The sequence below is a fragment of the Vicia villosa genome, linkage group LG6 (assembly GCF_029867415.1).
Source record: "Vicia villosa cultivar HV-30 ecotype Madison, WI linkage group LG6, Vvil1.0, whole genome shotgun sequence".
NCBI classification, from domain to species: Eukaryota; Viridiplantae; Streptophyta; class Magnoliopsida; order Fabales; family Fabaceae; genus Vicia; species Vicia villosa.
This window is the reverse complement of record NC_081185.1, coordinates 37,518,671-37,534,387: the sequence shown is the minus strand read 5'-3', so window position 1 is coordinate 37,534,387 and position 15,717 is coordinate 37,518,671. Positions and strand designations below refer to the sequence as shown.

Sequence of the window (15,717 nt, the reverse complement as noted above, 5' to 3'; positions counted from 1 at the left end):
ATCTACCATAAATTTAATATTTTGACAATATTAAATCTATACTCAGGAAAAAAACAATGACCATATTTTTAAATAAAAATAATCAAAATAATTATTTAGATTTCTATCTTTTACTAAAACTACATGGTCTAAATCTATTATTAATATATAAAAACTAAAGTATCTGGAAATTCCACTTAAAGGCCTCTGATAAAACTACTAAAACTTTTCTAATTCCATGGGTAAAAAAGACTTTTAGCAAAATAACTCAATATTATTGATTTGACATTTATTGTTGCTGATGTGTCGTTCTGTTAATTTTTGTTGGTATTTTATATTTATTTTTATTTTTAGTTATTTATTTACACAAATTACAAAACCCTAATAGCTCCTATTAAATGTTAATATTGAATACATACAGTTATTCCATAATTTGGATCTATATGTTTTACGTTTATCAAAACAAAAAACCCTCCACTACCGAAAAACACAAAACCCAAAATATTTATTTTTTATTTGTTTAAATTCATTAAATGCACCCATTATTTGTTCACTTAAAATGCTATCACCACAAAATTAATGATATTGCACGTTCACTTATGCAAGCATTATTTGATTTATTTATTCTATATTATTCTATATTAATTTTATTTATTCTTTAAATGCCCACTAAACAACTCAACACCCTAAATTCAATTCTTCAACACAAACTCTCCATATTCTCTGTATGTACATGAATGGAGAGAGAAGTATGTACATGAATGGAGAGAGAAGTTTCACAAATATCTCAAGAATCCCAAACGACGCTTTTCAGATTCACACAACTTCCTATCTCCATTAAATTCCATCACTTTTCCATGAACCCTAATATCCACACCATGAGGCTGACTATATATTCCCCTCAGAGGAGCTAATCGGCACATGATCACCACCAATGGCTTCTCCCACCTCAAAGATTCAACAAGAAACATCTGTTTTAAACCTTTGACATCGAACCACCTTTAACCCTAACAATGGTATGCAAATATTTTTGTTAGTTGTTTTAAATCGTTAAATTTTGATTGTTAGATGATGGGTTTTATGGGTTTTGATGCAGGTCAAATCTATGGGCTTCACGGTTAAAGATGTTCTTAGTTTGTTCCAGATGAAAACAAGTTTCAATTACTAATATATATTTTTGGTTTTTTTTTTAAGGTTCTATGGGATACAGTTTTGAAAAGCTTTTTCTTATATTTCTATGAGACACCTTTTTGCATGAATTGGAGAAAGTATTTGATTCAAAAAACCAATATGCTTCATTTGATTGATCTTCATGAAACTGAAACTCAGCGGCATGATATCTATATTACTTGAACCTAATCAGGGTTTTATGTTTAAATTGTAAAGGTTTCATTTGATTGTTTGATTTTCATGTTTATTTTGCAAATCGTCAGGGATTTCCAAGGAATCATTGATACAACTCGCCGCACAACTCATTCCCAAGTTCTTCAAGTTCTTTTCCTAAACAGTTTGGTCTGACACTCAATGCTCATCTAGATTTGGTTGAAGTTGAATAACTTGGGGTATGTCATGTATGATTCACAGATAATGAATATATTGGTTGTTATGATTTCTTTGTTATTTTTTGTTTGTGCTTTGAGGTTTGTATTTTTACAATTTTTTATGTTGTTGAACAGGTTTAGGTGTACAAGTGATAAGAGGGCTGCCTTTTTTTTGGTAAGTTTTGATTTTTTTTAGGATGTTACATTCTTCAGAATATGGACTTGATTATGATGTATTTATTTTTTATTTGAATCATTTATAAGAGTTTGTGGAGTATGATTATATGCACAAAAGCTCTTATGTCTCTGCTGAGGAAGGATGATATGCGATGATATGCACAAGGCTCTTATGTCTATGCTTAGTAACAAAATGGATAAATTTGTGGATTTGGGGTTATTATCAGATTATAATGAATATATGATTTCTCAGTTTTCTGCACTTTCAATATGAGTTTTCACATGCAATAAGTTTGTTGTTGGAAGTTCCGCAACAAGTTGTTATTCTACTAAATCTTTAAGCTAATTGGTTCCAAGTTTATGACAATACTTTCTTTCTGAGTCAAATGCATATAACACTTGATATCTGATGAATGCTTAAATTAGTACTTTGTTGTTGTAGTAGTTTTTTAGTACTACAACTGGTTGCACTGGGGAGAGTGTTGAGGTTGATTTAAGGACATTGGAATTCTCTGTATTTAGAGAAGCGTAATAGGCATTTTTTATGTATATTTATTTATAAAATACATCATGTATTCTTAATTATGAAATAGTGCTATTTTTTATGTATATTAAATAATATTTATAGTTTGATTAATGTGTGTGATTGTATGATATAATTATTACTAAGTTATTATTTGAAGATAAATATATTTAATTATAATGTTTTTATGTTTTAAAAAAAATTAAATGTATTAATAAGAAATATATTTCACAAAATAATAATAAATACATTTAAAGTTTTAAATTTAAATAAATATATATTCAGAAAGAGTGTTATAACTAAGAATAGAATAAATAATAATAATGTGTCACAATTTTAATCAACTATGTGTTTTAATGCATCGATTTTAATATTAAATTAATACAAATAATTGATTAAATTTTATAATATACAAAAAGATAAATAATTTTTCTTAGTAAGTTTGAATTATCTTATAAATAAATAATTTACTCTTTTTTCTCAATTGTTTAAGAGTTCTTTAAATAATTATTTCCTCTATAAAGGCATATTACATTTAAATCATTCATTTGAATTATATAATTGTTAAAATACAGTTAACCTATGTAACATTTGATTAAATTTAAACAATCTTCAAATAATGCATTTATATAAATGCATTTATACCATGTTTTTTTTTGTTTAAAACTATTACTATTTATTAGACAATTATTATTTATAATGATAAACTTTCCCCGCGTGCAAGTATTAATGTATATAAAATGGTTTTTATTTTAAACGTCAATAACATTATGCTTCTATTATTAATAAACTTTTCTTATTCCACGGGTATACAAGTCTTTTGTCAAAATAACACAATAATATTGATTTGGCATTTATTGCTGTTGATGTGGCAGTCTCTTATTTTTTTGTTGGTTTTTTTTTCTTCAAATCTACACGTTAGAAGTTAATACCTATGGTTATATCCTAATAATTATTTCATCATTGAATGGATAGGTTTTATTACTTTGAAAACATCAATTCCTCCACTACCCAAAAAATCAATTACTCACCCTTTTATTTTTTATGTGTTTCTAACTTTTGATTCTCACGTCATATATCACCACCAATAATGGCATACCAGTATTCACTTTCTCATTTACAGGTTTGAAGCTTTTTCTCCATTTTTGTTTTCTAATGACGGAATTACTTATTTCATGGATTCATGGATAGGTTATTGGATTATTCTATTGGAGCAAAGGGATGGTTTGGCTTGAAGGATGTTCACCAAGGCAGTATTAGATAACTCATCGATTCTACAAGCTACTGATAATTTTATAGCTTATCGGCCTAAGTTGTGTTAATGTGGTTACTGTTACTGGTAAGGTAACATACTTTGTTGATGTTCTAGAAAATTCTTACCCGCTGTTTTATTGTGCAGGTTACGGGTGACACTTCTGGTCCTGTTGTTGGTTCGCATTTGAGCTCTGTTTTAGATAACTCTCAAACGCATAAGAAAGAAATAGGTGATGAGTATGTGTCTTTGAAACACCTTTTGCTATCATTTCATTCGTATAAGAGGTTTGGGCAGTAGTTGTTTAAAAACCTGCAACTTAGCGAGAAGGTTTTGAAGGATGTTGTTCAAGCTAATCGTGGAAGTGAGAGTAAGTGATCAAATTCGTTTACATTTTATGGTTTCTTATTTTTAGAAGAAATATGAGGACATGAAAGAGTAATACGTCCCTTGAGATGTATTAAATCTCTTGCTTTGAAACCTCCCATGTATTATTCTTATATTTCTAAAAAAAAAATACTTTTGTCAACTCATCTGGGTATTTTTTAGTTTTGCAGAGGAACTATTTGAAGATTAATGCAATTTCCAAGTAATGAGAACCGATTTGCTTGATTCTCTTATTTTTTAATTTTTGTGTTTTTTAAATTATATATTTTGTATATGAGTTTGATGAATTTTTGAATTTCAGGGCCTCAGGCTGATAGGGTTATATCCACTGATTAAAGAAGTTTTGTTTGTCAACAAGAGGTTCAATGACAACGTTGAATTTTCCTGAACAAGTTGTGAGAGAATCATTGAAAGATATGTTGAACAAGTGATGGAAAAAGATGGCTCTTCTCCTATTTTTACTTCTTATTCTTAAGTCTTTTGCTAAGTTCTTTGTTTATGCAGTTTTGTTCTTTGTTTTTCAATTCATAATTAATTCTTTATTGACTTTGTAAGCTTTTGGCATTTGGTCACAATTCTTTCTTTTTCATTCCCTTTTTGTTGGTATTCTAAATTATGTTGTAATCAGTTGAGAGGAGATAGTAAAGATTCCAATTGTATAAAGTTTGCCTTTAAGAAATATTCTACAGTAATTATTGTTTAAAGATTTAAATTATATATGTATACTACGGCTGATGTGTCGCTCCCTTAATTTTTGTTGGTATTTTATATTTATTTTTATTTTTTGTTATCAATTATTTATTTATTTATTTATTTATTTATTTATATAGATTACAAAACCCTAATAGGTCAATTAAATGCATAGAATTATTACATAATTTGGAATGATGAGTTTTAAGTTTTTGAAAACACAAAGACCTCCAGTAACAAAAATTACTCCTGCCCTTCCATATTCCAAACGACACTTCACACAACTTCCTATCTCCATTAAATTCCACCAATTTTCCATAAACCCTAATATTCGCATCATTATTATGACTATATATATATATATATATATATATATATATATATATATATATATATATATATATATATATATATATATATATATATATATATATATATATATATATATATATAGAGAAAACCGTTTCAATTAATTTTGTCATTAATAAATCACTATTACTATACTGAGAAAATTATTAAGTGAGAAATTATTAAGTGAGAAAGTTTGTAATGATTCTTCCTATATACTTCGATAATGTACTTTCTATTAGGAATTATTATATTTCAATTCTGTTTTCACTGCATGTTAGATTATTATTATTATTATTATTATTATTATTCTAATAAAAACATAAGCAAAATATTATTATTATTATTATTATTATTATTATTATTATTATTCTATTTTTTTCTTTTTGTTTGAGGATTATTTTTATTTTGAACTAAGTTTTTTTTAGTTTTGGTTTTGAAGTTATGAATATGATGATGAATGGTATATCGAAAAGTTTGCGTAGAAATATATAGATTCCTTAAAAATATGGAAAATCAAGTTTGACTATAAAATTTGAATTATTGTAATTAATGGAAAGATATCTCTAAAATACATAAAAAAAGAATGAAACGATATCACGTCTAATATGTCTACTTTCATAACTTTTGTATTTTATATTTTTTTATATTTTCAAATATTGTGTTTACTAATTATAATCTTGCAATTAAATAATACATTAATTTAATTTTAAAATTTTCCAATTACTATGTTTAATAGTAAAAAATGTTGATAGTAAATTTACATTTAATTAGAAAGAGTATTATCCAACAAAAAATATTGCAAAATTCCAATCATGATTAATTTAATTTTTTTATGCAAATCAATTCGTTTATGATATTTGTACATAGACTTTATTACTAAAATAAATATTTTAGTCATTTACTAAAGTTTTATTTAAGTTTTTCTTTTTAAAATTTAGTAATACATTAACTATAATTAAAACTACTATTAAAATATAACAAATTATATTAAAATTTCAATTTATTGAAAAATGTTAGTTTTTTCTATGATAAAATTATCATTTATACTAAAAAGTGTTATAAATATTTGTATATGATAAAAGAACATGAGACTATGATAGAAATATACATTAATTTATTATGAAAAATAGAAAATTGTTATTCTTTTTACATTTCTACAATTATATTTTATCATTTTATTTAATTAGTACACATAATATAAAGTTTTATCACCGCATCAAAAATAAGTTTTGAATCTTTATAAATGTAAAAAATAAAATACATTAATTATGATAATTTTAATTATTATAATAATACATTAAACATAGAAATTTTTAAGCATTTGACGGGAGCTGTTATACATTTTAGGTTTGAAAAAATGAGCTAATATCTCAAATAGGTTTAATAAATTTTATTCTCTAACTATGTTTAATTTCTTAATTAAAATTATATTTTTTTAAACTTATAAATAATATTTTTTTTTATATTATAATAATATGCATTAAATTTAGAAACTTTTAAGCATTTGACGGAGCTGTCATACATTTAATTTTTTTTAAAATTAACTCATTTGAATTCAACCGCGGTTTCTTAACTCATCTGAATTTACGGGTAGATGTGAAAGTATCTATGAGATATAACTATACAACTATTGACATATCATTTTGACGGGAGCTGTCATACATTTTAGGTTTGAAAAAATGAGTTAATATCTCAAATAGGTTTAATAAATTATATTCTCTAACTATGTTTAATTTCTTAATTAAAATTATATATTTTTAAACTTATAAATTATATTTTAACATTATAATAATATGCATTAAATGTAGAAACTTTCAAGCATTTGACGGGAGCTGTGATACATTTTATATTTGGGAAAATGGGCTAATATTTTAAATAGGTTTAAACTTTTTTTAGAATTAACTCATTTGTATTCAACTAGGGTTTCTTAACTCATCTGAATTGACGGGTAGATGTGAAAGTATATAGAGTTATTGACAGATCATTTTAATGTCTAAATTTTAACTATTTCTTTTGTTACAGTTTTATAAAATTGAAGTTATAAAAATAATTGACGGGTAGATGTGAACGTATGTATGAGATACCAGTTATTGATGGATCATTTTAATGTCTATCTTTTAACTATTTCTTTTGTTACTGTTTTATAAAATTGAAGTTATAAAAATAATTGTACGATATATTATAAATATAAAGTTGGTACATATTATTAATATATAATTGAAATTACGTGAATATTTATGAACAACATAATAAGTTATATTATGATTGATATTCCTAACACGTGAATTAAAATTTGATACATGATTATAAGTTATAAATATATTAATGTTACCCATTCTTTGTATCTATATATGTTACACACTTTATTATTTTTTTCCAAAGTCTTGATAAATATAAATCTTATTTTATGCATTTTACTATGCATGTATATGATGCAGGCTTTGTTACTGATTGGTTCTGATAATTTAAGAATACAGCATTTGAAGATTGTAACATCTATATGTTTTATTTTTATTTAAAGAGCTAAAAGTATTAGCACTTTTGTTGTTAACTATTAAGGTTTTGGGATTAACATGACTAAGTTTGGGTTGCATTAGGGTTAAATATATATCTTTGATATTTATAAAAGAACTTTTCAAGTCATAATTAGGAACATGTAATGTGAAGTCCCGCCAGACCCGTGCGTTCGCACGGGTTTCCTACTAGTTTGTTTAATAATTAGAGATGGAGAGAGTAATTAAAAAAGGCAAGTGAATTTAATATGGGTCATGCTAACATGTGCCCTAAGGGCACATGTTAAGATATTATAATTAGAAAAAGTTAAAAGTAATTAAATGCAATAAAATCATATTTAAAATTTCGATACATTGAATGCACGCGTTCTAAGAAAATATTTCTATAAATATCTTATTATCTTGTGCCCTTAGGGCACATGTTAGCTTTTCCCATTTAATATTATGGAAAACCCAAGTATAAATAAGCATTGTTTGCTCAAGAAGCTATAGAAACGAAGAGCTATGGCGGGAACAGGAAACGATCCGCAGAAGCAACTGCTAAGCATCATCCGCAATTTCGCCACCGAGAAATCTCAAGGAGGTATGGTTACGATTTCTCTCCCAATTCGTTACTCTCAAAATCTCTACTGTGAATTTCTCATTGTCTCAATTTTGATTTCAATTTTCGCGCCTTAATCTCTTTCCTTGAAATCCCGAAGAACGAAGAGTAGTTACTCTCAGAAAGCAAATCGAAACGCTAAAATCAGAATTGACCGTCGCTAATACGGAACTTGAGAAAGCTAAGCGCTGCAAAGAACTTGTTGAACAGGAACTTAAAGGTTTTGAACTTCATCTCTTCTTGAGTGAAGCTTCGGTTCAAACCCTAGAGGTTAGTTAATTGTTAGTTGCATATATTGTAGCGCATTACAACTTAATTATTAGTGCGTTACAAGTTAATTATTAGTAGCCTCAGAATTGAGGATGATGCTAATCTTTGGAAGCTGAATCTACATTTAGTTGATGTTTCAAATAACGATCGCTGTCGTGTTGCGGTCGCGCAAAGGTTTCGTGATTTCGGTCGGTACAGGTGTTGCAGCAGTAATTGCAATCATCGTGGTGTGAATTAATTATAATTTGTTCTTTATCATAAAAGCGGTGAATGTATTGAAACATTTCGATACTTTTTGTCACAGCCGTTTTTGCGGTGACAGACTGTTTTTTAAAACCTCACGAGGTTATTATTAGTAGTGTTAGAGTCCAGACCGAAACAAATTTTTAGAAGCTAAATCTATATTTTAGTTTAGCGCAATTTTAGTTAAATAGTAGTAGCGTCAGGATTGAGGTTGACACTAATTTTTCAAAACTAAATTAGTAAATCTACATTTTGTGGTAGTGCGTTTGAAGTTAATTATTAGTAGTGTTATAGTCGAGGCTGATTCTAATTTTTCCAAAGCTAAATCTATATTTTATTTTAATGTATTACAAGTTTGTATACTCATTCAAATTTAAGGGTTTGCTGTTTTAATTATTGATCCGTTGAACTTGAAAATATGATCGGTTGCAGGCGAGGGTGTCTCTAATTCAGAATGATATGTATGCTGTGGAGTCTGATTTGGAAACTCTCAAGGTGAATATTCACTCAAAAAAATATCATGTCTTGTATTTGGAATTTCAATTGTTATGCTCTTTAAGATTCCGAGGTCTCATTCAATCTTGTATTTTATGTGCTTTCATGTTCAAAGAATGAAGAAGTAGCTTTACGGTAACGCCTTGCTACTTTTGTGCTTGTTCCAACTATTTTTCTGTTTTGACAATGTTGTGCCATTAGTTTTGGAAATAACAAGTCTTGCAAGTTTTTTTTAAGACTTTTGTCGTATTTTTTTATTGTTGCAGTGATCAATTTATCTGCAACATGCTTGACCTGAATGCCAAAATAAGGTTCATCTCCTTGAAGAAAATATTATGCATACTCTTTTTCGTTGAGTCAATGTTCGGCATATCAATAAAGTGGCAGTTATCACCTTTGAAAATCAAATTATACTGTAGTATATTCAATGCCTGTATTATTATTGTCTTCATGTTTTAGCACTCTTCTTTTTGTTATCTTTTGAAATATGTGCATATTTTATGCAATAAGTCCTTTTGAGGTTGTTATGATAGGTGTGAAGATCTTCTCCCTATTGCATGTCTATTAAAATTTGGCTTTATAATAAACTTGACCATACGCGAGGCATGCTCTCAAACTTATTTGATAACTTTCATTCATGTTATCTTACAGTCTTTTATTTATTACTCAATGCAGAAGTTGGCAAGTGTCATCTTTAAAGTGTAGGTTTATAGCATCAAATTTCACTTAACCTTACTACAGTTACTGATTCCTTATTTAATACAGGAAATTTCAAGAGAGCATCATCACTTGCGACATTGATTCGGTAGAAGATGCAGCTTGTGAAGGTTATTTCATTCTACCTATTGTTATAGATGACAATTTTCTTCCTATGCTTAATGTTAGTCAAATTATAAAGTCATTAGAAGCACAAGATTAGATGATACCTGTGTTGAAAGAGATTACATTTTTCTTATTCCTTCTGAGTTCTGACAAAGTGCATTTACTTTGTTTGGACAAAATTACCTTTGCCTCTAGTGTTATGTTGATCTTTTGATGCATGTTTGTATGTTTGTATTAGTACCACAATATTTTTGCTGTATCCTGCTGGAATATGCGTATTTGTACCAAAATATGCATTTGAAGTGCTGTTGTCATAGGAAAACCAGTTCAGCTTGTTAGATCAAACAGGTGGCACTGCCAACTCAGCTTAAGCGAGTTGGCTAGCAGAATCATTGTTAGTCTTGGTCTCTTATAGACTTATAGTTTAGTTGTTGCTGTTTTTGTAAGGTTTCTGAATTAGAGCACTCCCGAACTTTCCTATTGAGTTATTATATAAACCCCTCAACATAAAAGAATCAGTGGAAGCCATAATATGTTAACTCTGTAATGAACACCAATCACGAACCGTGTCACTACTGGAGTTTACAAATGTTAGACTTATTCAAAATGGGTATAAGATGAAAGGACAAAACTGATTATATCAGTTATGGGAAAATTACTGCAAAGGCAGTTACTTTATGGGGTAATGGCTGCTACTTAAGGGGTGTTACTGCTGTGGGCAGTAACTAATTATGTAATTATTTATGTGTATTCAATTCTAGGTGTTGTGTAATTATAAAAGGGAGATACATTGAACCAAAGGGGTTGATCTGTGAAATATTGAGTGGTTATTGGGAGAGACCAAACTCTCGAACATTTGGGAAGGGAGAGATCCAAGACTCTCGAATTCTTGGAAGGAACCAAACTGGTCCCTGTCATTCTGTTTATGTGTTATTTCTCTGTATTGAAATTCTGTAATTTTGTTTTGTAAAGAACCAGTCTCTATCAACATACCTAGCCTGTAATTTAGGCATGCGCTAGAATTAGTATGCCAGGTGTTGCTAGCTGTTGTAACTGCCATAACAGATTTAGTCATGGGGCATAGTCTATAAGTAGATGCTACTGCATCATAACACAACTCAATGTAATAATTCTATCTTTCAAGCAATAGAATTTCTGATTCTCTTCTCAATTCAGTTTCACTTTAAGATGTATATTTTCTGTTAATAATTCACATTTAATTTGTACTGTTTTCCTAAGGCCGTAGTTTGCTTGATTTCTAGTTTTCTGATATCTGATATTGTATGTCATGATTATTTATTCATTAATGCTGAGGATTTCTTCAAGCAGTTCAGTCCTTTCTCTGCATAATTTTATTTTTGGTCTGCATGAGGTGCTTATACACTCATATTGCTTTACTTTTTAATTGAGTTTTAACAAGCTTACTAAGATAGACTTTGACTTTGTTTTAGATCTGGCACAAGTAACTATGGAAGAAAATGATACTGATGTTGATCTAGGTGCTCTTGAAAGTAGCCTTTTGGAGATAATATCTCAAACAACTAAAGAGGAGAGTGAATTACAAGCCCAGCAGAAAATTTATGAGACCGTAAGTTCAAAATCAAATGCTTTTAAGTTAAGTTTCCTTGCTTATCATTTTTCCCCCTATATTAACTCTTTCTCATGATGAGAACCTGCTGCAGGTCGAGCGTGGGTTAATTGATTTGGAAAGAAAGGTGTCTTTAATGAATATGTTTGTCACAGAAACAAAAGAATTGCAAGATCTCACCATATATCCTTATAACCATTAATCTGGTATAGTTGCTTTAATAGTCTCTCACAAAGTCACACAACCTGAAATCTTGAAATAATTTAACTAACAGTAAAATCCTGCTCACATCAATATACAAATGTAGTTTAGATATATATAGGTCAAACACATATTATTCAACGTAGAATCGATTTATTTGATAAGCGGTTCTTTTTGACATGTTTCATGTTAAATTGTAAGGCTAGAAATTAATGAGAAGTGTGATCGATGCTAGGATCTAAACTGCCAAAATCAAAATGTTCACTATCTAGAATTTTGACATTCTGAGTTTCATAAAATCTATGAAAACAAAAGCAAAACAAGACAAAATTTAATTTAATTTATGCTTAATTGCGACAGAAAAATATACGTCCGCCATATAATCTTGCTCAAATATTTCTCTTTACAACTTACTTGTTCTTAGATCCTAGAATTATTAAAATAGATCCAGTGTTTGATTGATTAGCATCAGCAGAACAACTGTTTTCTTAACTGGAAACAAGCTGTCTTCTAAATTCGAAGCAACATACAGTTCACTTTGTGAAGAACTTCAGAACAGATCGATGTGCCCTAGATGTCATCTGAACAATTTGGAGGCTTTAACTACTGTGTTGCATGCAAATGAGGAAAACTAATGTCTTGTAAGTAGTCTACTTCTTGACCAAACACTTAAAAATGTTGATCTCAATGTACTGTGTAGTGGTGATACTGAAAGGTTCATGTGTGGTTTAAAATAGAAGAAACCTTCCATTTCAGGCTAAAGAAAAATACATGCCTCTCTGGTATTCAAATAGGAAACAGAAGAAATTGGGAACACCAACACTGGTTTCTCTTTCATGTATTTGTTTCTTAGTACACAGCTTTAGCTATTGACCAATATAATATCTGTAAAATTTACTTTTTCCATGCAGCAATATTTTCTGAGTTGGGGTATGATTTTCCTAGCTAAGCTGCCTATTGGTTTTCAACAAAGATAACACATTTTGGAAATTGAAATATGCACTATTTTCTGATTATCCTGCTCTACTTGACGTGCTGTGCCTGTATCGTGTTTTTAATTTAGTGCTTGGTAATGATTTTTTTGGGCACTTTGTAGCGTCTTACATTCTTTGTTGACAACAGCAGTAATGTTGATCTGATTAGGATTTCTTCATAATTTAGTTTCTTGGATTAAAATCACAATTATGAAACAGAGTTCTCAGGATAGGGAGCCATGTTGGGTTAATATTATGCAAACTAATGGAACAAGTCCTTAGTGTGATGAATGAATTTCTGTGTGACAATAAAATAATGCAGAAACAGGGGAGTGACCACAAAACCCGCTTTCCTTCCAAAACTTATAAAATCTCTCTACTTTCTGAACCGGAATTCTAACAAAAAATCTTTGGCCAATGGCAAAGATCAACAAGTCTTCACCCTTTATTTTTTATGATTCTACCTAATTGTGCTTGGAATCCACCAGGTTTTCTACAATTTGAGGATGTATATTTGAATTACGAGAGAATTCTATATTACATTCTTCCAACGCTTGAACACTTATATTTGTTATTTGTGAGCAGTTCTTCCTGTCACAGTTCACAGCCCAGTTTATCAAGTAGAACCGAACCAAACTGGAAAATGCACTTTGCTCGAATCAAATTGAACTACTTGTGTTTTATCCCAAACCACACCGAAAAACAATTCAAACCGAACTACTTGTGTTTTATCCTGAACCAAATTGATTTATGATTCATTGCATTGATTTCTTAAGTTCCCAAGCCCAGCAGATATATAAAAGTTAAAGAACTGAATTGCTTATGCATGTCTATCATAAATGAACTGAACTGTCAAACTGAGCTGAGCTGTTTGCAGGTTGTAAAGCCTTGGAAAATACTGAAAATCTGAATTGTTTGCAAACTGTTCACTGTTGAAAAACACTGAAAGCAGTCTTTGAATATTCCAAAGAAAGGGAAAAAGAAGTTAAACAGACAAAAACTTGAAATATTTCCACGGTTCAAAAAAGTTGGTTGCATATCAATAAGCTTCAGCGACGTTCACTTCTTGTTTTATAATGCGCTGTTTACTCTTCCTTTTGGAAAAACATACAAACAAGCTTTCTTAGGGAAAATCAGTTCTAAATAACTAACATGCTTTGATTTAGACCCTATATATTGAGTCTAATAAACAACTAAATCAGTCTTCAAATAACCCAACTGTCATTTGGAATTTGCTGTATACTACAATAGCAACAGCAATACACAAACAATGAAGACCATTTGTATTGCCAACTCATGGTTTAAGGGCAAATCAATCCAAATACTAGCATTGAGCCAAAAAAAATCCAAATACCAGCATTCGTTAAAGGTTTAAAATACCTGTAGAATGTATTGTAAATTTGGTTAAAGTGTTGTAAGGGCTATATATTTTCTTTATAGGGTGTTGCCAACTTATGCTCCATCAAATGTGTTAAACTTTATTATCAGCTGGTCACTGAAAATGTTCACAAGAATATCAAGCATTTGAATTCCTCAAACAAGAGTATCATATGTTTATCCATCCATTTAACATAAGAACGAAGACTGTTTTAGCCTCTGAGAAAAATGGTTTATCCTGTGATTACTCCATGATGAAAAGAAGGTAATTTACTTTAAATGACGTGTTACCTGTGTCAGTTGCATAAAGCCAATTTTTAAAGTCAAATATTTATATTTTTTTTATGGTAATTTTTTACCCATGTAAATTTCAATTAATTATATCCCTGATATACTTAAAGTCTTTTTTTCTTCGGTTAGAGTATTACTTACTAGGGGTGGACAAGCGGTCGGGTAGGGTCGGATTCGGGCCCAAAACACCAATCCGGCCCAACCCTCGGGTGACAAGGTGTGGCCCATATCAATCCTACATTTGGACCGGTTATGTTCGGGTTCGGTTTCATCCGGATCGGGTAACTGGGCCGGGTAAATTCGGATATCAACTATTGTTGGACCAATTCAAAATCTAGCCCAAATAACAAAATCCAATAGTTTTTTTTCTAATTTTTTTTATTTAGATTAAAAATCTATCTATAATTGTTAAATTGGGCCTTATTTGTTTCACATATCTATTGTTAAATTTTAAGATGAATGTGGGCCTTATCTTTACAATAATTTACTTAAAAAAATTGCCATAAATATTTGAATTCAGACTTGACATTCTGATTAAATTCAAATTCACCATAGTCTTTGATTTCACATAATTTAAAACTGAACCAAATTCTGCTGCATCAAGTTCAACTGTTCAAGCAACAAAAATTATCTAACATCAAGTATATTACAATTTAACAAATAAGCTTCACAAGCTACATAATAACACAATCAACATAACTTTCAGTTCATGTCCATCATCACAACTTCCTGGTCCAGCATCAAATTCCTTCCTCTTTCCCTTTAAGACAAGCTCCTTCTTCTAAACATTGAATGAATCTTAACCAAAACAAATTTAAATTAATTTTAGTTCAAAGGGAATAAACTGCACTAATCCATATAAAAAATAACACCACTTTAATCTTATTAGAAAATCACTATAATAAATATATATTTGCAGTACTAAAAGGTCCACTAAGATAGTGACTAACTCACTAACATGTACTAGTGGAGGGATTAACCAAATTGATCAGCACAACATCATGCTAACCCAAGCCATTGTTTAGTATCAAAACTCCTACTAAAAAAAGTGCTTAATAATAATAATAATGCAATTTTCCAGTTTTTAATGCACATGATACCTATCTAAAAACACCTCCTATTGGGAATTAAGCTGGCAAGGATCCACAAGATCACAAATATGTACATAGTTAAAACAAGAAAACATTGGACCTCATCAAGTTGATGTTGATTGATTAGTACTAATTTCCACAATACTAAAATAAATAAATTTGATCCTTAATATATACACGTCAGTACTCATCTATAAACTAATAATGATTTGATAGAATAATTATAAAAGAGTAACATACCAAAAATTACACAATGGCACATGTATGAGGCTCTGGACCTGTATGAGGCAATATTACTAGCAGCACCTGTATGAGGCTCTGGACCTGTATGCACCTGTATGAAGTAGCTAC

The 15,717-nt window shown here is 29.4% G+C and overlaps 1 protein-coding gene across 4 annotated transcripts; it reads left to right on the top strand.

Annotated features, from left to right (window-relative positions):
• Nucleotides 1-7,907: 7,907 nt before the first annotated feature.
• LOC131609118 (uncharacterized) lies at nucleotides 7,908-12,789 on the top strand. Of its 4 annotated transcripts, none has more exons than XM_058880774.1 (10): nucleotides 7,908-7,996; nucleotides 8,115-8,284; nucleotides 8,960-9,022; nucleotides 9,138-9,157; nucleotides 9,289-9,333; nucleotides 9,788-9,849; nucleotides 11,296-11,432; nucleotides 11,527-11,615; nucleotides 12,136-12,274; nucleotides 12,545-12,789. In XM_058880774.1, exons 1-9 carry the CDS (start codon nucleotides 7,918-7,920, stop codon nucleotides 12,266-12,268), a joined length of 798 nt encoding a protein of 265 aa, XP_058736757.1. In that variant the 5' UTR covers nucleotides 7,908-7,917; the 3' UTR covers nucleotides 12,269-12,274; nucleotides 12,545-12,789. The 4 variants fall into 4 exon arrangements, with proteins under 4 accessions (XP_058736757.1, XP_058736756.1, XP_058736759.1 ...); XM_058880773.1 differs by having other exon boundaries at nucleotides 12,390-12,789; XM_058880776.1 differs by having other exon boundaries at nucleotides 12,136-12,789.
• Nucleotides 12,790-15,717: the final 2,928 nt, after the last annotated feature.

What these genes read in the sequence shown, in the direction of transcription:
- LOC131609118 (XM_058880774.1), top strand. Translation starts at nt 7,918, where the DNA reads ATGGCGGGAACAGGAAACGATCCGCAGAAGCAACTGCTAAGCATCATC. An exon ending in CACCGAGAAATCTCAAGGAG is followed by an intron (nt 7,997 to 8,114) that starts GTATGGTTACGA and finishes GAAATCCCGAAG; the next exon opens with AACGAAGAGTAGTTACTCTC. An exon ending in CTTCGGTTCAAACCCTAGAG is followed by an intron (nt 8,285 to 8,959) that starts GTTAGTTAATTG and finishes GATCGGTTGCAG; the next exon opens with GCGAGGGTGTCTCTAATTCA.